The 26,154-nt window shown below is 37.4% G+C and overlaps 1 protein-coding gene across 6 annotated transcripts in view; it reads right to left on the bottom strand.

Moving 5' to 3' along the window:
- ZNF385B (zinc finger protein 385B) overlaps positions 1 to 26,154 on the bottom strand; it is a 423,520-nt gene that overhangs the window by 24,093 nt on the left and 373,273 nt on the right. For all 6 annotated transcript variants that reach the window (XM_050750566.1, XM_050750567.1, XM_050750570.1 and 3 more), the window contains one exon: positions 15,444 to 15,606. In XM_050750566.1, coding sequence (XP_050606523.1) covers positions 15,444 to 15,606 — 163 coding nt within the window. The remainder of the gene's footprint in view (positions 1 to 15,443; positions 15,607 to 26,154) is intronic.

Here is a 26,154-nt window from a genome sequence, read left to right as displayed (position 1 = left end):
GTAACTCAGGACCCATAAAAGTTAGGCGGTGAACTTCAAAAGTCCAAAACCAGCCCTGCGTTATACTCATATCTTCCGGTAATTCTCTGCCAGGCTACGATCATGACTTACGATGTCGCTGCTCTTTCCATTTGAAAGCCTCTATCAATCAGGTTCTGGCCATCGGTTCATGGCCTGCAGAGATTCGGTGGTTCAATGAAAAGTCAGCCATTGCCCTCCTTGTCTAAGTATCATGTGACAACTGTCCCATTGTCTCGTGTGCCACTTTGGAAGCACAAGCTGCCAGCCACACCCAGATAAAACAATGGCATCTCCAACTATCTCCATGTTGAAAGATGGCAGCCTACCTTCTGTATCAGTGAACTGGCACCGATGTTAGTGAACTTGTCAGCTTTTCTGAGTGAGCATAAAAGAGGGCTTGTTCGCTAGAGTTTGAATCTAATAAACAGCTTTCTCTTATTTTGTGTAGTTTTTCCAGCCATTTGACTTGCAGAATAATCATATTTCAACTTCTCCAGGTTGAAAAACTGCCCCTTTTCCAATTTGTCACCAAGAGATGTGAAACAGTTATTTCTGAGGCAGCTTTATTATGGAAAATAGAATAAGTAACTCATGTCACTCAAATCAAATTCCTCAGGGAGTAGGTCCAGTAGAGATACAAAAGCCGGGAGTAAGATTAAAAACTAATTTTCTAGGTGAAATGAGAAAAGGCTCTTTTTCTTTGAAATGAATGGCTCTTTACAGAGGAAACAGATTCACAAAGTATAAGTAAAACATTTGAATTCAGGTCCCCTCACCCTCCTTCCTCTCTAGATGCAGAAAACAGCAAAGGGTTTTAGCTTTGATACTTCAGACAGGATGAGGTGGACACTGGCAATGGAAAGGTCAGCCTGAGAGCTACTGAGGAAACTGAGTCTTTCTTCATCTAGTCAGGGAAGCTTCCAGGAGACAAGCTTTTTGCCTCAGGCTGCTTCAGGGACGCAGGTACCAGGCTCTTACTCTTTATGCACCTAACTACGTACTTACTGCCTGCTCAAAGGAGACTATGTGGACATTCAGGGGCTGGACTGCCCAGGCATAATACAGATACCAATCCTTTAAAAATATATTTCTAAAAGCCAATTATAAAAAAATTCTAATGCATTTAAATTCAATCTGCAGCTTTATTACAGTGTTGTGCTGGCTTTATATTTAAGACCTAGAGGTTAGAGGAGAAAGTCTGTTGGCCACAGGAAGTCTCCTTTAAAAAGTGCTATCAGGTTGCTCTGCCTCTGGAGTAGCCATTCTTTTTGCTTCTTTCTTAACAAACTTGCTTTCACTTTTTTCTGTGGCAGGGTTGTCCAATCTTTGGGGTTCCCAAGGCTACAATGGAAGAAGGAGAATTGTCTTGGGCCACACATAAGTTATACTAACACTAACGATAGCTGATAAACTAAAAAAATTGAATCTCAAAAAAATCTCATAATGTTTTAATAAAGTTTACAAATTTGTGTTGGGTTGCATTCAAAGTCCTGAGCTGCATGTGGCCTGTGGGCTGTGGGTTGGACAAGCTTGTTCTATGGACCTGCCCCGAATTCTTTCTTGTGTGAGGTCTAAGAACCCTCTCTTGGGGTCTAGATCAGGACCTCTTTCTGGTAACATCTTCCTGGCAAACTATGAAGGGACTACGCTAAAGAGATTCCTGACCCAAAGGAAAATCATCAGCACAGCACCAATTGGCCGACTTTGAGTAAGTGGTGGGGTACATTTTACCCAGGTAAATGATGGGATTGGGTTAGAGGTCCAATTTAGGAGAGTTAGAGTCCCTCCTAATACAGAGAAGGTTAAAGGCCCTTCTTAGTAAAAGGCAAGGACACTTGACTGAACTTGGGTTTGAGGCCCAACTTAGGAAGGTTAAAGTCCTTCCTCAAATGTTAAGGGGTTAAAGACCCACCTCAGTAGTCTCTCTTTGGTTAAAAATGGACTTGGCACTACGAGCTGTTAACCGCTATTCTCTTTAGATTAATCTGCCTTGTGCTCTTTGCTGTCAGCTGTGGGTGACTGGATTAGGCATGTACCAAATCATAAGACATGGGGAGCTTTTTTCTCCCCAGTGGGGGAAACTTGAGAGCTGATGGGACTGCTGGAAGAGATCCCTTTGCAACTGACAAGTGGCCGCCTGAACTTTTGACTCAGTGGCGCTGGGATCTGCGGGTCTTTCCCTGGCCTCCCTAAATTCCTTGCCTTCCCTACCCCACTGCAGGCCATGCTTTTCTCTCTCACTTTCTCTCCTTTCCCTCTTCTGTCTTTTCTGTTACTTGGGGACACTGTCTGCTCTTCCATCCTGTCCAGAGACCACATGTTGAAACTTCTGGTCTGAGGTCATTCCATCCCACTTTGAATGGATTAAGGATGGCAGGCATCAACCAGGGGCAAGTGTTAACCTTGCCAGTGTGATATTGGGTGCTAAGTGGAGTGGCTAATGTCTATGTTTTGTCATGCATATTTTGCTCTGGCTGGAATGGAAAATGTTAATCCACTTCCTCCATGCAGCCTGCTGGCTCGCGTCTTGCAAAATTGAGAGACTTTTTTGCCTATGGTCCCATGAAACTGAAAAAAGATAATTTTCCTTTGTGATGTAGTTTGACCCCCTGGGCTATGGTGCAAGAAGCAGGGTTGCTAGGGCCCCTCAGGGAGAAGTAACCCAGAAACCTAGCATGCTGATGAAAGGTAAGAATTTCTTACCAGTCAGCCTTCTGGCCTCTCTCTGTGCAAACTGGTTGAAGGAATGGTAAAAATTACTGTTTGTCTCCTGTAAAGTTTTGATTCATGGGAAAAAGGATTTGTGAGGCTAGTGTTTGCCTGTAGCCAATCTGATGTGCTTTACCTTATGAATTTATCTTTCTGCTTTGTTCTGTCATAAAAAAGGTACCCTAGAATAAAATGTGGATCCAGGACCCGTATAAGCCAGCTGTTCAAGCCAGCCCAGCAAGCCGGTCAGTTACAAACTTTGCTGCATGTCCCTGAAACAAACAAACAAACAAACAAACAAACAAACAAACTGGATGACGTTTCCCTCTCCTCTTGTTTTATGTCCTTGGGAGTTTGACCTTGTAATCATATGGTAGTATTTTCTCTTGGTCTTTGCCATCCAGAGGACAGGAATTTTGGAGTTCATGTCATACGTAGCTCTAAAAATTATCTTGAGCAGTTAAAAGCCTTAAACTGATATTATTTTAAGAGGGCTGGTTCCTCAAGGGGGTTTAGGGGTTTCTTATCATGCTAGGTCTCTTAGGAACATTGCTATATGGAGATTTATGACTCTGCAATTGTGACCGTAACAGAATTGGGCAAGAAATAGATATGATGTTGCATTGCAAACTGTGAAACTCACAATAATATAACATAAATGACTAAGAGTTTCTTGCCTATCCTACCTGTGCCCCATGATACATACCTCATCAAGACATTAGAAGTTATTATAAAAATAACTTCACATGGAGAATAGAGAAAAATGACTCATAATCCTGTCACACTAAATAGGAGTGTTCAAACTGGGCTCTATGGACTTCCAAGAGGCCCATGAATTCAAGGGATCCAATGACTTGGATGGCTAAAAACACATTTTTATTTTCTCTTTTTCTCAATGGAATGTAGCACTTTCTTCAATTATACTTGAGGGTGACAAACTATAGTAGTCCTAGCAGTACCTGTAACTTTGTCACCAACACAAGTCATATATTCTCATCAGACATTACAGTTGTCATAGAATGCTTGAAATATTATTTCTACTCTTCTCCACTTCAAAATCATAGGAGATATTAGACCCACTACTAAATCTTATTTAATGCATTATTGCTATATTACTATATCATAACTAAAAATTGACAATTGGATTTTGATAGAATTCATTTTATTTGAAAAGCTGTAAATTCCATTTTATAGATTTTATAGTTTGAGAATAGGCTTCACTAGCCAGTCACAGGCATCCATGGCATGAACGGAAGTTAAGAACCTCTGTGTCTGTGCCCGTCATTTCATTATGCCTTAATATATTATTTGCTTTTTCTATGTTGCTTCTTTTATTTACTTTAAAACTGTATAATACAAATACTTTATTTAAGTAATTCCCCTAGTATTAATAAATGTTTCCATTTTTTCATTAATACAAATGCTACATTAGATATCTTAATGCATAATATTTTATTTTTCTTCCTTTGTATTTAGGATTATTACCTTGGTATAGAATCTGGGAAGAGGAATTAACTGGTCTAATGGAATACTCATCATTATGGTTCTTGATTTGTTCTATGAAGTTGCCTTCCAAAAGGGTTCTCTCAATTTAAAAATACTGTAAGTGATATAAGCAGGACAGCTGCTAATGATTTTTCAAAGTACTTGCAAAACTTCTATTGGATATTAATCATATGTCCTATGGGTTAGTCAAAGGATTGGGTAAAATTTTGACTGAAAAGAAATAAGCACATAATTTTTCTTAATCTAAAAATGCAGTATATGAATTAATTTCTAAATTGAGTAGAATTATTTTACTTATTAACAGGGAACTAAGAACAATGATATTGTGCTAGGGAAGACAAATTATTTTTAATGTGGATATGGCCATTTTGCTTGTTAAATGGGCAAAAATCATAAGACACTGATAGAAGTTCAAATATTTGAAAGCAAAGAATAAGATAATCTGTACTGTGATAAGAACTTTTAGTGTTTGTTATTTTATATTCAAAGGAAACAAGCATGTATTTTCTAGAAGCTAAGTAATTAATAGCCTACAGGGAATACCAAAAAATTGTTTACCGAGAAAAAGGTTTTGCAAAAGCTGGAAATAAAATATATGGGCTGACAAGTTTCTGTTTTTTTACTGATATAAATGCAGCAGGGACTTTTCAGGCAGGGGTGTGCTTCTCATTTGGATCATACCTGCCTCCCTAGTCTTTTGGATCTCAGTAGCCAACCCTGGCTCCAGGCAGGGCTGCTTCCCCACATGTGGCATCCAATTTTCTCTTTCCACAGATAGGGATGTGTTAGGTCATTCTTTCAATACTATGGCTGTACATACAGCAACCCGTCAACCTGTGAGGTGGGCATCCACCTTAATGAAAACAAAGAAAAAGAGCTATGACAGTGTCTTCTTCCCCTGTCCATATTCTAGGGAGGGCACCAGAGCTTCCCTCTTGAATGCCACTTAATGATATTCACTTAATATGTGCTAATTATGTTACTCCTATGCAAGAATAGAGTACCAGGGGCTGCAGGGGACATAATAGATGAGACACATTAACCAGTGGAAGGATAGAAAGACTTTTCCACCATTTCATATAAAGGTGAGGAAAACCAAGAAGGCCCTTCCACATCTTTAAATGTCTCACTGAAAAAGTCAGGCTCATGAAACCTTAATATCCTGAAATGAAAACACAAGTGCAAATAATTACTATGAGGCAAGAAAACAAGTACATAAAGAGGAATGTAAGTGCAGGTCACTGTTGCATGCCAGCATGTCATGAAATGATCACAGAGTCAAAATATAGACAGGACCTGGAAATTTCTTTGAACAAATGGTTACTTTTTATGGCTAGCATTTATTGAGTGTCTGTTGCATGACAGGCATTGAGCCAGGCAGCTTACATGTATAAGTTCATTAATCCTTACAACAATCCTAGAAGGTAGGTATTAGCACTCCCATTTTTTTTTAAAAAAATATATACTTTAAGTTCTGGGACACATGTGCAGAACGTGCAGGTTTGTTACATAGGTATACCTGTGCCGTGGTGGTTTGCTGCACCTATCAATCTATCATCTACATTAGGCATTTCTCCTAATGCTATCCCCTGCCCTTGCCCCTACCCCAACAGGCCCCAGTGTGTGATGTTTCCCTCCCTGTGTCCATGTGTGTGATCTCATTGTTCAACTCCCACTTACGAGTGAGAACATGTGGTGTTTGGTTTTCTGTTCCTGTGTTAGTTTGCTGAGAATGATCGTTTCCAGCTTCATCCATGTCCCTGCAAAGGACATGAACTCATTCTTTTTTATGGCTGCATAGTATTCCATGGTGTTTATGTAGCATCCCCATTTTATAGATGAAGAAACAGAAGCTCCAAAGCATGACTTAGTCAAGGTTTTATGAGTTCAGTGAGAGGCAAAGCTAATCTGTCCGACTTCAAGCTCATGCTCCTTCTACTATGCTATGGATGTAAAGTAGGTAAATGGCACTCAGGAATCATACCTTCATTAATAGAGCTTTATATAAGGCCTCTCACAATTTGATTTTTTTTAAAAAAGCATTTGTAATATAGGGTGGGGAAAGAAACAATATACATTTTGAGATGTCAGACTTCCAGAAGTGTCATCTAGTAAATAAACCTCAAACAGCCTTCAAAAAGCATAAGCAGTATGCATAAGTTCACAAACCTTCATCCAGATGTAATGAGTATATGTATAATGGTAGTAGGTTTGATGGACAGCCCGAGTGAGACTCTGGCATTGAAAATATTGGGTTGGTGCAAAAGTAATTGTGGTTTTTGCCATTACTTTTAATGGCAAAAATTACTATCCTTACATAGTAGTAACATAATTAGTATGTTACTTAACATTACTTTTAATGGCAAAAACCATGAGTACTTTTGCATTAACCTAATATTTTTTATCTGAATAACTCTGGACCATTGTTTCCTCTCTCTAGGTGTCACTTTCTAATATCCATCAGAATACTATTGTAATCATTAAATAAGATAGTGCATACAAAACATTTAGCATGCTATAAAGCACATAATGCTCATTCAGTTACATGTTATTAGTGTTGCTATTAAAATTATTTTTTGCATATAAGTCTAACAAACTTAGATCTATTTTTCTAGAATATAGGATACTAGGTGCAGCATAACGGAAGATGATGATAGCTGACCACTACAAGGTGCTGCCGTCATCTTTTGCAAAAAGCAGAAAGAAGGGTAGCTAAAATCAGCACCACAGGAGAAGGAAGGAAAAAATATCCGTGAGAACATCAATAACAGGCATTTCTGTTACAATCTATGTTTTGTAAAGCTCTTTTACAATCATTTCATTTGATCCATACAACATATCCATACTCCCTACTGCTGTGAAGTAGGGAGGGCATTATTTCCACTTTATGGATTAGAAAAGAGGGGCTCAGAGAATTGAATAACTTCTCTGGAATCCCAGCTAGTTAAAAAAGCAAGGAGTATCAAAGAGTAGAGTTATACTGTCCAATACAGTAGCCACTAGCCTTGTGTGGCTACTTAGAATTAATTGAAATTAAATACAATGAAATATTGACTTTCTCATTAACATGAGGCACATTTCAAGTGCTGAAAAGTCACATGCTGTTACATGCTGTTAGTCATAGTCATGTTGGACAACACAGATTATAGACCATTTCCATTATCACACAGTTTTTTTTTTTTTTTTTTTTTTTTTTTTTGACAGAATCTCGCTCTGTCGCCCAGGCTGGAGTGCAGTGGTGCAATCTCGGCTCACTGCAACCTCCACCTCCTAGGGTTCAAGCGATTCTCCTGCCTCAGCCTCCTGAGTAGCTGGGACTACAGGCGCCCACCACCATACCCAGCTAATTTTTGTATTTTTAGTAAAGATGGGGTTTCACTGTATTGGTCTCAAACTCCTGACTTTGTGATCCATCCATCTCACCCTTCCAAAGTGCTGGGATTACAGGTATAAGCCACCATGCCTGGCCCACACAATGTTTTATTAGACAGTGCTGGTCTATAGAAATGAGAGCACCAATCCATTACTGCATAATATTATGTGCCCCGTGTTCACAACAGTGAACCTGAGCCTAAAGGAAAGAGTCAGGGAAGAGGAAGAGACTTTAGACATGTTTCAGTGAAAAACACTTTAAGCATTACACTATAAGGCTAACTTTGTGTGGCATTAGACCATAAGCATCCCTAGAAGTGGACACAAGCTGGGCGCGGTGGTTCATGCCTGTAATCCTAGCACTTTGGGAGGCTGAGGTGGGCAGATCACTTGAGGGCAGGAGTTTGAGATCAGCCTGGCTAACATGGGTAAACCCCGTCTCTGCTAAAAATACAAAAACTAGCTGGGCATGGTGGGGCACACTTGTAATTCCAGCTACTTGGGAGGCAGAGGCAGGAGAATCACTTGAATCCGGGAGGTGGAGGTTGCAGTGAGCCAAGATTGTGACCCTGCACTCCAGCCTGGGCAACAGAGTGAGCCTCCATCTCCAAAAAAAGAAAAAAAAGAAAAAAGAAAGAAAAAGAAAAAGCGGACCCAGAATCCCCCAAATGCCTGCCACATGTGCCTTGCATACAGAAAATGCACATATTTATTGAGGAGCTCTATTTGATCATCCACCCATGTCAGAAAAATATATCACTGTAAGAGAATTCTTCCTGAAGCAGGTAAGTAGAGTGTCATAAAAATATAAGTAATAACCTTGTTGAAATCTCAAGAGCATTTATGGTTATACATTTACAGAATTATTCAATGTACATACAAAATCCTTTTATATTCCAATATCTTTTTAATGAAGGAAAGTTGTATATAAATGCAATAAAAAGAAATAAATACTAGTTAAAATACGAATGAGGGTGAAAAAAGTTTTTAATAGTGATATAAGCTTTAACAAGGAGAAATCTAAGGCTTTCCTCTTTGGAGTGGTTTATAATATATCCTCAGTAAATCCTAAGTTAACAGACACTCAGTAAATCACAAATCAGCCTCAACTTTTGGTTCACTTTTCTTAGAGCAACACTAAAAATTGCTTTCAAAAGTGGAGAAACTAACAGTAAATGTTCAGCATTACTGGAAAGCAATATAAAATGCTGTAAAGTTTCAGAAGTTAGTTCCCAGAGGATGACAAACATTTAAGTACTAAGAATCTTCAGCCTTACCTGGAGGGATGCTATTGTCAAATTCAAGGTGCATGGGTAAAGATGGAGGCAGTTGTATTTTTTTAAAGCTGACTTTGAAAGTCATAATGATATATGTATATTTCATGAAAATATGAGCCTTAGTTTAATGGTCTGTTCTCTTTAGACAGATGGGATTCATTTATGTTCTACATGATTGTACCCCAGAACTTCAGACTTAAGATGTTATAAATATTGTTAATCTATTATTTCATGAAGGATGTGAAATTTTGGCCTCTCAGATTTGGATAGATGTATGCCAAATTTATGAGGGTGCTTGTTTATAAATGACGGATGCTGCCAAAGCAGAAAACTATTTTTCTTCCATTCAACATCACAAGGTCCTGTTACTAGAGACAGATAAGGGTGAGGAGGCAGCTAAGAAGACCTTGCAGGCTAATTGATGGAGTCCTGTGGCAGTCAACAGAAATGAGAAGTTGTCAGTTGGAAAACTTGGCCCCATTTGTAACAACACATAAAAACTATGAAGTACACAGGGGAACCCATAAACCTGATGAGGCGAGGGTCTCCATTTGTATGTATGGCAGAAAAACCTTTGACAAAATTGAAAATGCACTTTCATATGGCAACAGGGTGACCACAAAAAGCTAAACTGCTGCTTTCAAGGCAAATCATAATGAGCTACTCATTGATAACGACTCTGGGTTTACACCTGAAGAACTGCCACCATGCAAAAGCACAACATGCTGAAAACTAAAATGAGCTGTTTCAAGGTGTCTTATCGTCTTTCTCTCCTTCTCATGTCTTTTCTAACACCATTACCTCACAGTGTCCGTAGGGCATGGGTGTGGGATAAATAAAACTATCTCCCTGCCCTCAGGGGAAATATTTTGGGTAAAATGATTCAAAATGCTATTGAAAACGTGGAGCGTGTTCAAGAGAACTCAAGAGTACCCTTTTGGAGGCAGGGCAAGCCTTCTACCATGCTGCAATGCCCTGTCTCAGTGTTAGCCTCTATTTCAGGGAGTACATTTGGCTTTAGACATGTAAAGTCTGTAACTGTCAAGCAGAAGCTTTGAGAACATTTATCATTTGCCATTTACCTAAAATGAGTGCTTTTATTCAAATTTGTTCTTGAAGAGATTTGTAACTTCTAAAACTTTTGTTCTACTACACCGAAACACTACAGATAATATCCTGCATAGAAATTAAGGATTATCAATGAAACAAAGCCTTGATGGTCCCTTCACTGCCACAGCTTATACCAAAACAGCAAGCAATTTAAAAGTCATATATGGTCCTACTCATCAATTCTTTAGAAAATGGTTAGTGGTTTCTTCCTTTGCCTGTTGGAATACTTGCATTTACTCCTCCATGTCACAGAAGTTTAGAAGTAATTGGAATAATGAAACAAGCATGAAAAAAGAAACCTCGAGTTTCCATCCTGACTCCATTGGGATTTGAGTTGTGCGACCTGACATAAACCACCTAACCTTCCCATAACCCAGGTTCTTCATTGTTACCGTAGTTTTGGGAGCAGCTTGAAGGTGATGACTATATATTATTTCTCTTTAAATCCGTAATATCCAACAATGACAACAAAAAACACTAGGTTGAAAGTTTTTGAGGGCAACAAATGTCCTTCTATTCACTGTTGCACCCATATGTACTATGCTATTTAGTATAGATAATCAACATTTGTTGAGTGAATAAATGGATATCAAGTTTATTGCATGAATGAATAAACAATGGATGCTAATTTCAGCCCTATCTATCAAAGGGTTAAGAGAGTGAAGTGAAAACATATGTGTAACTACGTCTTGTAAGCTGAACAAATTTAAGGTGTTTCTATTGTTATATTTCAACAGAAGATGCTGGCTCAATTATCTTTGCTCTTAATTGCATTTATAAATACATCTATAGCATTTCAAATCATTCCATATGCATTCATCTGTTTAGACAGCAACTGATTAAAGGCTGTTTAGTTCTAAGTAGCTTTATGTACTTTAAACGAGAAATGTCATTTCTTCATATTGATATCTAACTAATTTTTTAAAAAAATCCAATGCTAAAGCCCAGACACGTGGACTATTAGGTTGACTATCATAATATTTTATTATTTTTAAGAAGCAGGATTTTTTTGGAGGCTCCGTATTTTTTTAACCTGGTATGAGTTGTTAAATGCTGTCACAGAGAGCCTTCAATTTGATGTATTGGGCATATTATGACAGGGAAGTGTATTGTCATATGGCATTATGACACTTGTACTCCAGGGGGAAATTTGGGTAGAGTGTCTGGCCAATATATTCTAGCCATCTTCCTGAAGCTGCCTAATGCTTGCTGTGTTTTGACCCCAATTCTCCCAAAGCACATTTTTCCTCCCTCCCATTATGTTTCCAACTTCCTCTGATGCATCATTAAAAGTTGGGACAGATCCTGGGAGATGATAAAGCCATTTATTTGGATTTTACATGTAACTCTACCTCAACTTCCAAAAAGTGAATGGACAGCTATTCTTACATAACTGAGAAGAATAGCTTTAATAAAATATATCTAATTTTTTGAATCATGTAGTTAGAACTTCTTAAAATAAATGCAATCCATGCTATTATAGTTTAAACCCATTTTGTTTACTGACTGAGAGAAAAAAAAGAAAGCTTGCCATGATATCCCGAAATTTTTATACACAATAGCTCCATTATAACAAATCTCTTTGCATTCATACAGATCTGGATATAACATGAACCAAATTACGTCTCCAAAAGTAACATAAAAGAGAAAAATGGTTGTGCCAAGTGCCAAAATAGCAGGTAAGAGGGCTTCCCTAGCTCTTGGAAGCCTTTTAGACCACCTCTTAGAATAAATAATGTGTGCTCTCAAGGAGCAGAAAGAGTTCACCAGCTGGGCACAGTGGCACACACCTGTAATCCCAGCACTTCAGGAGGTCAAGGCAGGTGGATCACTTGAGGTTGGAGTTGAAGATCAGCCTGGTCAAGATGGTGAAACCCTATCTCTACTAAAAATACAAAAATTAGCCAGGCATAGTGGTGGGTGCCTGTAATCCTAGCTCTTTGGAGGCTGAGGCATGAGAATTGCTTGAACATGGGAGGTAGAGGTTGCAGTGAGCCGAGATGACACCACTACACTCCAGCCTGGGCGACAGAGCGAGACTCTGGTCTCAAAAAAAAAAAAAAAAAAAAAAAATCATCTGTGGATCCCAGGTTTCTTGTTGGATACCCTGAAATCACACCTTGCCTTAAAGGATGTTCCCAGAATGCTGCTCTCCCAGAAGCTCCCTCCATTAACTCCTGGCTATTCCCTCTCTTTCAAAATGTAAACAAAACTCTGCTGCTAAGCTATTGATGCTAAAACATGAGAATGGAAATGGAATTAGTCAAGTCTATGGATGTTGTGAGTGCCTGCATAGTTGAAATCTGGCAGCTGAGACAACAAGTGAGTAACATTTTCACTTTTCATTTAAATATCTGAGAATCACAGATACTACTTAAGCCCACTTGGCAGGAACTCTTCATTCAGAAGAAAAAGACCAGTGCTGGGGAATTTCAGTCTCATGAGATCTGCAAGTCAGTCATGAATTTTCACTGTGACTTTTACTCTAATTTTTGTCTGACTCCTTAAAGCAACATTGTCTGAAATAAAACATTTCAGTCAATTATCACAGTCATTATTCCTCTTCCCACCCTCTTTCTCCTTACATTGTACCTAGACCTTTTGTGAAGCACTGATTTTTGTGTCTTGTGTTTTTTTAAAACAGGATTTTAAATGAAATGAAAGCCAGATATCAACAAAAATCTATGACTCTGATAAAGCTGTGGGAGCTTTTCAAGGATTTAGAAACAGGCAGTTAACAATACATTAGGTATTATATCGTTTGGACCAGATTTCCCATCTGGGCAAAGCTTCTAATTTTCCAACTTGAAAATTCTATAAAACTCATGTGGGAATTCTTACTTAGAAGCTGACATATGGTTGACAGTGACAAAAGAACATGCATCTATTTAGCAAATGCACTCCTTTTTTTTTTAAGTGCCATCTTTCAATGACTTTGGTGTAGCTTTTATAAGTATAATAGAACAAATACTTTTTGTTAGTATTAATACTTATACCAAACACAGAGAAACAAAAAGTAATGGCCCAGCAAATGAGTTACCAAATAATTTATACAGATTTTGAGTAAGGAAACATGAAAAATGAGATAACCTCTAAATACAGGTGGTTTCTATTACTTCTAGTCCAAATCTGGACAGTCACAAAGTGGGTGACATCAATACTGTTAGACTATAGGTACTAAGAGGTGGGTAAAAGAGTGGCAGAGGAAGCAGAGAATGCAGGAAGAAAGACCACCACATATGTACTGAAGAAGAGATGCTGTGGTTAAGATTTGTCTTCCTCTCTCCTGGGTTTTAGATCTTAATTCTCGTTCCTTGTTCACACCACTGGTATGCTTTATCCTGGTGTTTTCCAAATGCTCTGTAGGCAAACACAACTGCTAAAAAGTGTCTTCGTTTTACTGAGCACGGGCTAACATTTGAGTATTGGAATGAAAGCCTTGAATCCTTAAACTTTACTTCAAAATATACTCATTGAAATTGGGCATTTCGTAGGTATAAGGCATGCTGTAACTATAATCCAGCCCCCTTTATTTGGATATTCTATTTCTGTACTGCTCTTTCCTTGGTTTTATCTCCTCATCTTTGACTTTTTTCCCCTATTTTCTTTTCTCTTCTTCCACACTTTTCCTTCTCCCTTTAATTATCTGCTTTTTTAAAAAATGGATTCTTCTCTGATTGTTCCACCTCTATTTCTGATTTTGACACTATTTTCTGCTCATTACTTTTACTGTTATCCCTAGAGCCAACCCAATTTTCAAATAATAATATAACTTAAGTGGAATACTGAGCTCACTCAGTAGCAACGTTGTAACATGTATGGTACCTACCAACTGTTCTAGTAGCTGAAAGTGACACTAACCTCCATTGTTTTATCATTTTACTTATATGTTTTGCTGGAACGTAAAGAGCATAATTTAGGTAACAAAACTTTTGCAGAGTATTGTTCCATAGAGGCGGTGATATCCTGCATTAAACGAAACCAGGCAAGAAGTCAGCAGACTCCTGCTCTTCCAAACACTGGGTAGCCTCCAGTAAATAACTGCCACATTGTGTATCTCACCACAGTTTGCAATTTTGAAAAATAGAGATAATATTTGATATTATACCTGATAGATATTGATTAAAGACTAATTACATAATATATGTAAGAAGGCTTTGTTCTCTAGAGAGGGAGATGTGCTCTGTAATAATCTGGCATTTATGACTATATCTGTTCATCAGTTAACATGATTTAGTGATCCTATTGTACAAAGAACAAAAAGTCTTTATTAACAAATTTAGCTTAGCCAATCCTTCTAGGCTAAAGGGCTTTTGGAGCCAGCATCTACAGGGCCTAATCAATAACGGTCCCCTTTTCCATAGTCTCTTTGTTTGAACAGGTTTTCTGAATCTTCCTTTTACAGTAATGGATCTTCTCCAAAAGTCATGGGAAAGCAGTCTAAAGTCTCCTTCTAACATTCTCCAATGATTTGAGAAGTAGAAGAGAATCAGAAATGTTTCCCACAAAAGGGAGGCCCCTAAAGACAGCATCAAACATAAGAGAAAGGGACATATTCTCTTAGTCTCCTTTAACAGAGACTGTTCTTCAAAGAGTCACTGAAACAAGATGACATATCCGTCATGGGCGCAGAGGGGCAGATGTGAGAGTGTGGAAGCCTATTAAACATTCAGTTTCATGGTATCCATGCTACAAAAATGATTTTTTTTCTCTTTCCACTGAAAGAACCTACTCAGAGATTCTACCGATTCACTGGGACTATGAAATATAGTCTCTTCTTCAGAGGCATTTCACCTAGTAACCCATTTCCATTTATATATGAAGGTCTTCTGTTAATCAGTTCATACGTTGGAAATCATTCCCTTAAAATATGTAAGTCCATTTGTAACTTTGAGGGGAACTTGGAAGATCTTCAAAAAGCATCATCTTTTATTACTAAGCACATTTCCAGATTCATTTAGTAATGCCACTCTCTCAGAAAGTTCCCCCCTTTGGCTCCTCAATTCCTTTTTACTGAGGTAAGAGAACATAAAAGTATCTATTAGTAAACAAGTTTAAGGAGTCCTTCACTAAAAAAGTCTATAGTAAAAAACAAACATAAAATAAATAGAAAGAAGTAATAAACTAGGTATTTTAGATCTATTTCCTGATTTTAGTCTAAACACATTGTGATCAAGTAGTTTCTACTCATTTTCATGCATATATACATATATATATTTACATATACACATATATATTTAAACGTATATATTTAATAACATGGAATGGAAACGTATCAAATGCTTAAGTTCCGTGCAAACATATAATCCTTCCCGTGAAGAAAACATATTAATATCACAAAAACAAATCATGGAGAGTAACATGCAACAACTGAGGGCAGGAAAATGGGGTCAGGGCAGGTGAACAGGAGAAACACAAAGAATGTAAAGAACAAAAAGTGTCATTGACCTGATTTGTCAGAGTTGTTGCCTGTGATTGGAGTGATGGAGCAGCTGGGATTAGCCTTTGCGCTGTCCTTGGAAGAAACCATTTTGGGTTTATTTTTCGTTGCCTCTAGTGCTTTGACCTTCTTGGCATGTTTACTTCCTTTGTAGTGGGCCTCGGCCTGGCTCTACAAAGGAGAACAAATCAGGCTCATTTTTTGCTAATTACAAACACCACAGTGGATGATCATGCAGGAAAAAAATACATTCGATCATAGGCACCACAGACGTTTACAACTCAGTACCTGACTATGTTTTTGGCACTTCATGAAATGGTAGACCAGTTCCTAAGAGGGTATAGCATATCGAAACCTCCTATACAATACAAAGGACCTGCATCTTTAAAAAAACAGACATTACATGAGTGGACAAAAGGATTAGGGCAAAACTGTGATGAAAGTGAGCCTTGTCTTCAGTGCCCTCCCACCATTGCCCACTGGGGGTACTTTTCAAACATTGGCTGGCAGCAGCGGCTTTGAGTGTCCTACCCATGCCTGTGGGTATGACCTTTCACAGTCATTTCCCTTCAACTAAAATCCTGTTTGCCACGTGTCTGCTTTCTTCTGGGCTCTGCTCTGAGGCCAACTGGTGTGACGAAACTTGTTAATAGGTGCTACTGAGTGAAAATGACACTGAATTTTTTGGTAAGATCTACATGCACTTCATGTATCATTTTGATGACTCCAGTTACAAGAACGGATAATATAAGCCACAAAGGAGGTAGTAACAAACCCTTGTTTCTGATCTCAGATGTGATTCTGAAGTCTAAGTAGTTAGTGCTAAATTAATTTATACACAAAGCATATGTAGAACGGTAACTTCAGTACTAGATCAAAAGGAAAAAGAAAGAGCAAGACAAAACACAAAAACAAATTACAACAAGCCTTGAAAACATTTAATCAACTTACTGACATTTGGAAAATTCTCCTCTGCCTAAACACTAAGGCTTTTCTCTTATTGGTATCTAGTATTAATATATATGTTAACAAAAGAATCTAAGTATATTCACTTGAATTGAATTTTGAAAAGACTCTGAAAAAATATAAACATGTATTTAGTGAAAAGAAACAAAACTAAACATAAATGGTATATTAGCTTAGTTATAAAAGTGAAATGGATGATAAATCTTATGCAAAGCAAGATGAACTTTTGTTAGAGGATTTCTAAAGAAATAACGACTTTAAAAGACATCAGTTTTCTTTATATACTTGTATGTGTTTGAAGAGGATTAAATGAACCTATCCACTCATTCTCCTCAACAAGCAGAATACAGGTGATAAGTGTGTGTGTAGGTAGGTAGTTGGAAGTGATAGTGGACAGAATCGGTCTCTGTCCTTAGGGTCCAATGAGGTTTCATACATACCTGAGGTAACAAGTACAATGGAGAGCTATCCATATACAAGGGTGAGCTGAAACAGCAAAAGATGCATGCTATGGGCGATACAGGACAACAAAACAATGGACCAGAGAGGAGTGGTATTCATGAAGACTTCCTAAAATGGGTAACTTTTGATTTGAGATTTGAGGAAAGGGGTCCATATATACTAGTAGAGAAGAGTACATTTCTAGTTGGAAGATGCAGGCCTAAGGCAAGGACTGACACTAGAGTGCTGGAACAGCGAGGGCCATGGCTGGAGAGGTGCTTACGTGGGCCTCTTGGTGGAACATCATCAACATGAGTCAAGGAAACTAGATGTGTAGTTACGTAGAGGAGGTCACCACTGAGGTGAGATTCTCAAGTAGAGGCCTGATGATACACACAAATTCCAAATGGGGAAGACTTCTGCAACAGCTATTTATTACATGTTTGTTGGACTGAATATGAGAGAAAAGAGATGACGCAGAAAGGAAGGCAGCAGAGAGAATATATGATTCTTCTGGTCAAATCATTGGTGGAGAGTATGACTATAATAAAGTCCCTGTTATAATAATATCATTGATTTCTTGAAGACTTGGTTATTATCAGTCCTCCTTCTGCCCTTTGCTTAAGTGGAACCATTTCACTACTAACTACCAGAGACAAAGCACTCTTCTAACATGCCATGATTAGACTAAGCCATCTAAGGTTGATTATTGTGTGTTGTTGGAGTGTTTCTTCTGACTTTCCTGCTTGTTTCACCAGGACATGTTGCTTTGCTATCTTCAGACATCCAGCCATAGCTAGTTCAGCAGAACTGGTGATGGTGAGTACCATTTCAATGCCAGCATTACTTCCAGATCTTGGTGGGTGATAAGTTTACTTTATCCTAAGCTCATAAATGATGATGATGAATTTGTTCATGCCAAATATTATAGATGATACAATCACAAGTGTTAAGGGTCATGCAGTGAGTTAATCATCATATCCATATATTTGCTCTCCCATTTAAACGGAAGCTTGGTGATAGGTTCATGCCACAGTCTGTTTTTCAGTGTACCTTGATTCTGCTGTGTTATTTCTTGTAGGGTGGCAGGTGGTTGGGGAAAAAACATTGCTTTGCTAGTAGTGTACTCTAAGGGTAGGTTTTGGGCATTTTAGTGATTTCCCTAGCATATAACCCAGATCACCCAAAGTCTATAGCCTTGTGCTGACTATACATAGTCCCTAACTTCCTGAATATCTTTTCATACGTATCTTTTTAGATTTTCATTGACTTTACATTGCTCTTGCTTGGTTTGCTCAAGGACTTCTTATGTTGTTCTCTGTCAAGCTGGAAAAAAGTCCCACAGGGGGAGAAAAGTGTAACATTATTTTAGGGCCTTTATTACCAACCAAGAATGTTTGAATCCAACTAATATAGTTTGGTAGTTATACATTAAGAAAATAGGCAAATAAAAATTAAAAATTGATAACGTAATATAATAATAATGATTAATATTACTGAGCTTATTGTTTCAGGCACAATTCTAAATGCATTACATATTCTAACTCATTTAATCCTTATAATATCCTATGAAATAGGCATTACTGGCCAGCACTTTACAAATGGGAAACTGGGCATAGAGAAGTTAAATAACTTATAAAAAGTCACACAGGTGGGTGGAGAAGCCATGGTAGATATAAAATGCTTACATGCATATCCCTATTTAATTATATAGCCACATTATACATATACCTACCTGCACTAAGTTAATGTTATAATTTTATTAGAAGTAAAAATATACACAAAGATACCATGCTGCTTTTAATTACTCAGAGAAGGATTATAACTCAATTCTATAGAAATTTCTATGAGTAGGAAATACATACTTAATTCATGACAAATATGCTAATATTAAACACCAGGTCTGATCCTTCTGTTGAGTAAGGAAAGTTCCACTTTTAGGCCAGGTGCAGTGCCTGAAACTCCAGCACTTTGGGAGGCCCAGGAAGGAGTACAGCTTGAGCTTAGGAGTTTGAGACCAGCTTGGGCAACATCTCGAGACCTTGTTTCTACCAAAATTCAAAAAATTAGCTGAACATGGTGGCACATGCCTGTAGTCCCAGCTTCTTGTGGGGAGGAGGCAGATGGATCGCTTGAGCCTGGAAAGTCGAGGCTGTAGTGAGCCCTGACTGTGCCATTGCACTCTGACCTGGGCAACAGAGTGAGACTTCGTCTCAAACAAACAACAACAACAAAAAGTTCCTCTTTTTAAATATATAACAATTTCTACAAGGTATCAGGAGACCTGCTAAAAACTCATCTTTCGCAGTACACTAAATAGTGCAGCGTTACTTTAGTGCCCTTTGGCTAAAGAAACATATGGTTCTCTAAATAAAACCTCCAAGTGCAAGATAAACAGAGTGTCATTTCCTCATTACTATTTCTTGGCATCCGTGTCAAAAGTTAACAGCGTCAATTAACACTTGGGATAAGGATCCAGCTAAGTGACACTTCACTGGCCAAGATGGAAAAAACTCTCCATAGCCATGATCCACTTCTGCTTTGAGTTCAGAGCCAGGGAGAAAAGTGCAACAAGGCTTTTTAGCTTCTATTGACTATTGTTTGGGAAAAATGGAGTGGAAGACTGTGAAATAAAGACAGAATGGCAAGTGCCACTTCCTTATATTTGGCATCTTTCCCATTCTCCTGTGGTATTCTTAGTAGTGGCACTTTGCTATCCCTAGTACTGTGTCTGAGGCAGTGTCAACAGCTTCTAAATGCTGGGCAAATCTTCAAGTGAAACTGAGACACTGTTAAGTAGCAAAAGATTAACCTGACTTCATTATCTAGGAGCCTTCTTACTTGAGGAGTGAAAGAAACAAGGACAGGTGCCACAAAACCCATGAACTAGGCAACACACGTCAAGCCCATCAACAATGGCTCTTGTGTCACTTCTAAGAGACTAGGTGGGCCAAGCTGACTTATTTTACACCCAATGAGTAATTAGCAGACACATGCTTGTCTAGCACTAATGGCTTGCATTCTGCTTCCCCTCCTAAAGTGCTGCTGTGCCCCTAACTGGCGGTGAACAAAGAAACCTCTTCACAAGAATTGCCAGAATTAGAAAGAGTCGCCCAAACCACTACGCTGACCTTCACATAAGAATTCATCAGCATATAGGTTCTTCTCTGAAGGCCACTCTGGTAATTACCTGACCACCCACTGATAGAAGAATAGCTTTCATAGGAAATGACAACTTGGAATGTTTTCTTCCATTAATAACTTTTGTTGCTAAATCTCTTCACTTTCTCAAATCCTTTACATTTCTTAGAAACCCATTGGTCCAAACAAAAAAGATAAAGAATGAGATGACTTAATGCTTCAAAAACAAAAATGTAACCCAAAAACTTCTAAAATTCACTGTGTTCTCATTTCTGATTTTTATCTTATTTATTTCTTTTCTTTTTTTTTTTTTTTTTTTTTTGAGACAGAGCCTCGCTCTGTCACCAGGCTGGAGTGCGGTGGCACAATCTTGGCCTCACTACAACCTCTCCTCCCCAGGTTCAAGTGATTCCCCTGCTTCAGCCTCCTGAGTAGCTAGGACTACAGGCGTGTGCCAACATGTCCAGCTAATTTTTTGTATTTTAGTAGAGACGGGGTTTCACCCTGTTGGCCAGGCTGGTCTCTATCTCCTGACCTCTTGATCCTCCCACTTCGGCCTCCCAAAGTGCTGAGATTACAAGTGAGAGCCACCGCGCCCAGCCTGATTTTTACCTTATTTCTAATTTGGACTTCAGAGAGATGGCTAGGAACTTGAATGAGGACATTAAACTGTGCTCACTTTGTATGGAAAATACAGTCCAAGGACAAACTCACAAAGTGACTGGGGAAAGAAAATGGCCCTGGAGAAAGTACTTGCCTATCTATTTACCAATAGAACCAACCTTTTTTTTGCATTTTAAAAAGTAATTAGAACTGTTCCCTTAATTAAAGAAAGTGCATAATTAAAACTACTGGCATCTGTTTTTTTCCTGAGACCTTAGATTTCAATGTGTTAAGCAGGGTTATAAGGGAAATAGCAGAGGTCAGCTAATTATCAGGAAAACCCAATATACTAAAATGCCAAATAAAACATATGTCAGATGAACTACCATAAAACAGGCTAAACTAACAAAGGGGAAACCTGATGATTTATTCTGCAAAAAATTATTTAGTACCTGCCATGGTCTAGGTATTGTAAAAGATTAAAAACAAAGACCCCTACTTGCCAGAATCGTGGTTGGAAGAAAAGACAAGCATACAAATAACTACAATCCAAAGCAGAAGGCAGAATTGTAAAATGGGAGGGACCAAGAAACAAAGAATATGAGAGTCAGGGGAGAGGTAAATCTCTTCAGACTGAAGAAATCAAGGAAGCTCCATGAAAAGAGGGTATCAGAGCTGAGTTCTGCTGCAAGGGCAGGGCTCTGGAGTGGCAGAATGGAGATGAAGGTATTATGGGCAAAGGGAACAACATGTGCCAGGGCACTGAGTCCTGTGTATTATACAGTGTTTCCTGGGCACATACACTTTTCAGTTTCACTAGAATAGATATATAAAGGGAACAACAGGGAAAGGTTGCTACGTTGTACTACCTTGAAAATGATGGTTCCCTGTACCACAGAAACATATCATAGTGTTTTCGATTAAAAATCAAATATTCTATTTGTAGGCATTTTGTATAGAAAATGATTATGATATAAGATGCTGCTCTTACATCACAAATTTTATCCTCTGCTCTAAACTACAATCCTACATTAAATTAATTAAGTTATTTATATTGAATCTTTAATAATTATTTGAGACAAAAGCAAGATGCTTAAAATGCTATAAACATACTAAGAAACTAAAGTTTACTGAGTAATAGTTAACTAATTACTTAAATCATTGTTTCAAGATAAAACTGGTTTTACTATTACAATGCTTTTGGCATATACTTGTTGCATTCATAAGATCACACACTCTCAGAGACAAAGGTACAATACAGGAAGTATAAGCTATACCCAAGAGAAAGGCTTACTTATCCAAAGATTGCTAGTAAGATTTTCTGCTGATGTTTGCAATTGTAAGGCCTGCAATATCAGTAATGACATACTATGGGCTTTGATATTCACTTCATTCAATTCTCATCTATTGGGATCTCTTGAAAACAAAGTCCAGACAAAATTATAACTATTACGAGCCTTTTAGCTCAAAAAGACAATGTCTTTGCTAATTGCTAATTTGTATCTAGTGAAACACTACCAGTTGCTATGGCCTGTCTAGGGCCATCACATTACATAACTCTGCAGGGCACTATTCACATATATTTCAACATTAGTAGTATGTTCTGGGTTGTGCCAGGCCAGTCGTACCTATGACATTCTATATTTACTGACTTTATAATATACATGTAAAAAACCCCATCAACTCTAAATATTTCTACGTTACTAAAGTGAAAGTGGTTGCTTTCTAAGAAGAAAATGATATGTACTCCAGACTGCTAATTCTCTTTGGGCCCAATTTAGATTCTCTCAAACATTATAAGATAGAATTACAGTTCTTGCGTTACAGCTGCTTTAAAATACCACTATTTGAATATATGAGCATTACATACACAAACACACACACACACATGTATGTTCAATCACATTATCAAAACTTTTCAATGTAGGCAAAATTCATTTCTTAAAATGCTAAGATCTTTAGAGGGCTTGAAATTAATTTTTCAAATGTGCTTATTTGTCAGCGAAGAGTCTTGATGCTCATGTTTCTTGCCCATGATTCATTGGTGGAATTACTTACACACAGAAATATACAGAAGTTAAATGGACCAAATAACTATGACAGAATTTACATGATGAATTAGAAAGATGCTGCAGTTTGAGTTAAAAATCAGCTGGAATATAGTTAAAAAAAAAAGTGCTTTTAAAAAATAAATAAAATGATTTCTTATAATGGAGTTTCAAGTGAATACAATTTTATCTCATTTTCCAAGTTTTATAGTTCAATTACTGGAAGGCAGATTATTAATTTTAGATGATTCCCAGCAATCTACATTTCTTCCCCTGGATATTCACTGACACTCTATGTTACTAGTTTAGGGGTGAGTAGCACAGGGCATAAGAGAGACAATTATTTAAGCTTGGCTGTATCAACTGTGATCTGAACACAAATCTTTTCATTTGTTCAGTTCTGCGCTCTCTCTCTCCTCTAGTTCTCTCCTGTATTTCAAATCAGGCCATAATTTAAAATTATCTTCTTTTTTTTTTTTTTTTTTTTTTTTTTTTTTTGAGACGGAGTCTCACGCTGTTGCCCAGGCTGGAGTGCAGTGGCGCGATCTCGGCTCACTGCAAGCTCCGCCTCCCGGGTACCCGCCATTCTCCTGCCTCAGCCTCCTGAGTAGCTGGGACTACAGGCGCCCGCCACCGCGCCCGGCTAATTTTTTGTATTTTTAGTAGAGACGGGGTTTCACTGTGGTCTCGATCTCCTGACCTTGTGATCCGCCCGCCTCGGCCTCCCAAAGTGCTGGGATTACAGGCTTGAGCCACCGCGCCCGGCCGTAAAATTATCTTCTTTTATAAATAAGTTTATTATATATTTACCAAGGTAAAGTTAATCTTAGATGAGTAGTTCCTTAATTCTATGAATGAATACTGTACATTTTAGAGATTTTAGTTTGAAAAAGATGTTTCTCTCACCAACCTAATGGAAGTAGGTTTATATGAATTTTTCGACATAGGTAATGAGTAATAAAATGATTTTTATTTAATGTCACAATTTAACATCATCACAATTTATTTAAGAATTCATCAAGAAATATCTTGCTTAAGAAAGCAAGACTGCTTAACTCTCCATTTAAATTATATAACAATTTTAGAATTTCTAAAAGGTATATTTACTTCACCTTCTGGATTGGTATCAATATCTGAGTCAATTTAATGATAAATGTATATGTAAACTCTTAGTATATGCACTAGAGTTTAAGGGAGGCCACATGAAGTAAATGAAACCTGGCAAAGCATGCCTTTATCCACTCTCTCAAATCATAAGAGGAGGCAAATCACAAACTTCATGAATAATGCACTTGATAAACTATATTCTTTGTTATACCAGAGTGAGAAAATGAGTTCTCTGTCTACTAACATAATTTTAAATATGAAATAACGGGAACCATTATAATTTGTAAAAATATCTAATTTTCTCAAAGAATTATGTATATAGGGACCTCATCTTTTAGAAGTTCTGAACTTTAGAGATTTAATAAAACACATGGATAATATCTTTTATTTTTCATTTGCTTATTTATTTATTTAGAGACAGGGTCTCACTCTGTCACCCAGCTTGCAGTGCAGAGGGGCCATCATAGCTTGCTGCAACCTCAAACTCCTGGGCTCACACTGTCCTCCTGCTTTAGCCTCCCAAGTAGCTGGGACTACAGGTACATGCCACCATTCCTGGCTAGTTTTTAAAAATTTTTTGGAGAGGTGACGTCTTGGTATATTGCTCAGGCTGGCCTTAAACTCCTGGTCTCAAGTGATCCTACGGCCTTGCCCTCCCAAATTGCTGAGATTTCGGGTGTGCAACACCATGCCTGGCCATCTTTTATTTTATAATATGACACAAAATATTATAATATTATAATTTGTTAATAACTACTTACTATTTTTGAATTATTTATTTTATGATTTTCCCAAAAGTATTTAAAAATAGAAATCACCCATCTCTCCCATATTAATTTCACATCTTATATTAAACTGGGAAATCTTAGTTGATAATTCTCAGCTACCTTGACATATAAAGGAGGATATTTCAGAGTTTATAGTGTTTTCACAGTTATATCCCAAGTTGCTAATGTGTTTGAGAGTGTTGCTATCTTTCAGCGGGAAAACAGACTGCCATTGTGTGCTTCATAAGGGCAATTTTTGTTACTCAATGATAAGTAATGCAATATAATTCAAGTTTATGCATTAAAGCTGTGACTCTATAGCTAACTGATTCAAGCCTTCTGATGGTCTTTTAAATTAGGCTCCCAGGCTTCCACACATTAATTTTTAATCAGTCCAGAAGGTATTACACTTACTTTGATTTCCACATTAAGGAAATTTACATAAATAATATAAAATAAATCTAAAATTAGAATTTGCATTGTGTCTTCTTTTGTTTGACAAACAGTATCCTTAAAGTAGATGAAAGTGGCAAAGTAACTTTGAAAGTTCAATACTCTGAGAATTGGTTGAAGAATAGCATTAATAATATTTTATAGATGTTTAATATGTTATTTACTTATCATTACTCATTTGAAAACCTGTTTCACAAAACAGGTTTTTGTAAAATTCATTCTCCAAAACCCTAAACCAATTACTAAACCTAGAAGACATCTTATAATTAAAAATTAAGTAGAATATGTAAATGTGAAGACTAATAACAGATACCCTCAAAACACAATATAACTAAGAGAAAATAATGAAAACACATCTTTAGTAGTCACTTAGCTCATCTGAGTCATGCTAAGGTTGTTTCTATACTGAAGTTCCAGATTAAACTAGAAGTTTTCATTCAAAATTAATTGGGTCAACCTTCCTCACATATAAGAGATTGGTCTGCTGGAGGCAAAACAAAAATAATAATATCTATAACTTTGATTCACTGATAAAATCTGAAATATTTTAATATAATCAGCAAATGCTAGTGGGTTTCCACTTTCTGATTCTGTGTGATATTGTCTAAAAGTTCTACTCACCAACAGTAGTCATAACAAAAGTCATACATATATGGTATCATCACTGTGAATTGTTTTAATTCAACTCAATTTAGCAATGTTTTATTATGTATCATGTAATAGGTGTTTCAGAAGACATGGTTTGTGACTTCTAGGAGCTTATAATCTTGTGTAGAGGATAACAAAAGTGAATAACATATATAGGTATATGGCATGTATATGTGTACATATGGCATGTATATGGCATGTGTATATATATATGTAGGTTTGTGTGTGTGTGTGTGTGTGTGTGTGTGTGTATATATATATATATATAGCAGAGGGAAAAAAACATTCTAAAAGGAGGAACGTAACACTGAGGGTCCATCCATTCTTTAATGCAACAAATATCTATCAAACACGTATTATATTCTAGGCATTATTCTAAGTGTTGTGGAATACAGGTCTATTGAAACTTGTGTTCTAATATGGGGACATAGATAAGAAATTATAAATTTATATATATATTAGTATTAACAGATAAGTGATACACCTATGAATATGTTATATAGTGCTATAAAAAATAAAGACAAGTAAGGGGTAGACTATGGTGT

This window comes from Macaca thibetana, chromosome 12 (assembly GCF_024542745.1).
Source record: "Macaca thibetana thibetana isolate TM-01 chromosome 12, ASM2454274v1, whole genome shotgun sequence".
NCBI classification, from domain to species: Eukaryota; Metazoa; Chordata; class Mammalia; order Primates; family Cercopithecidae; genus Macaca; species Macaca thibetana.
The sequence above is the reverse complement of the archived record's forward strand: the minus strand, read 5'-3'. Positions and strand labels throughout refer to the sequence as shown.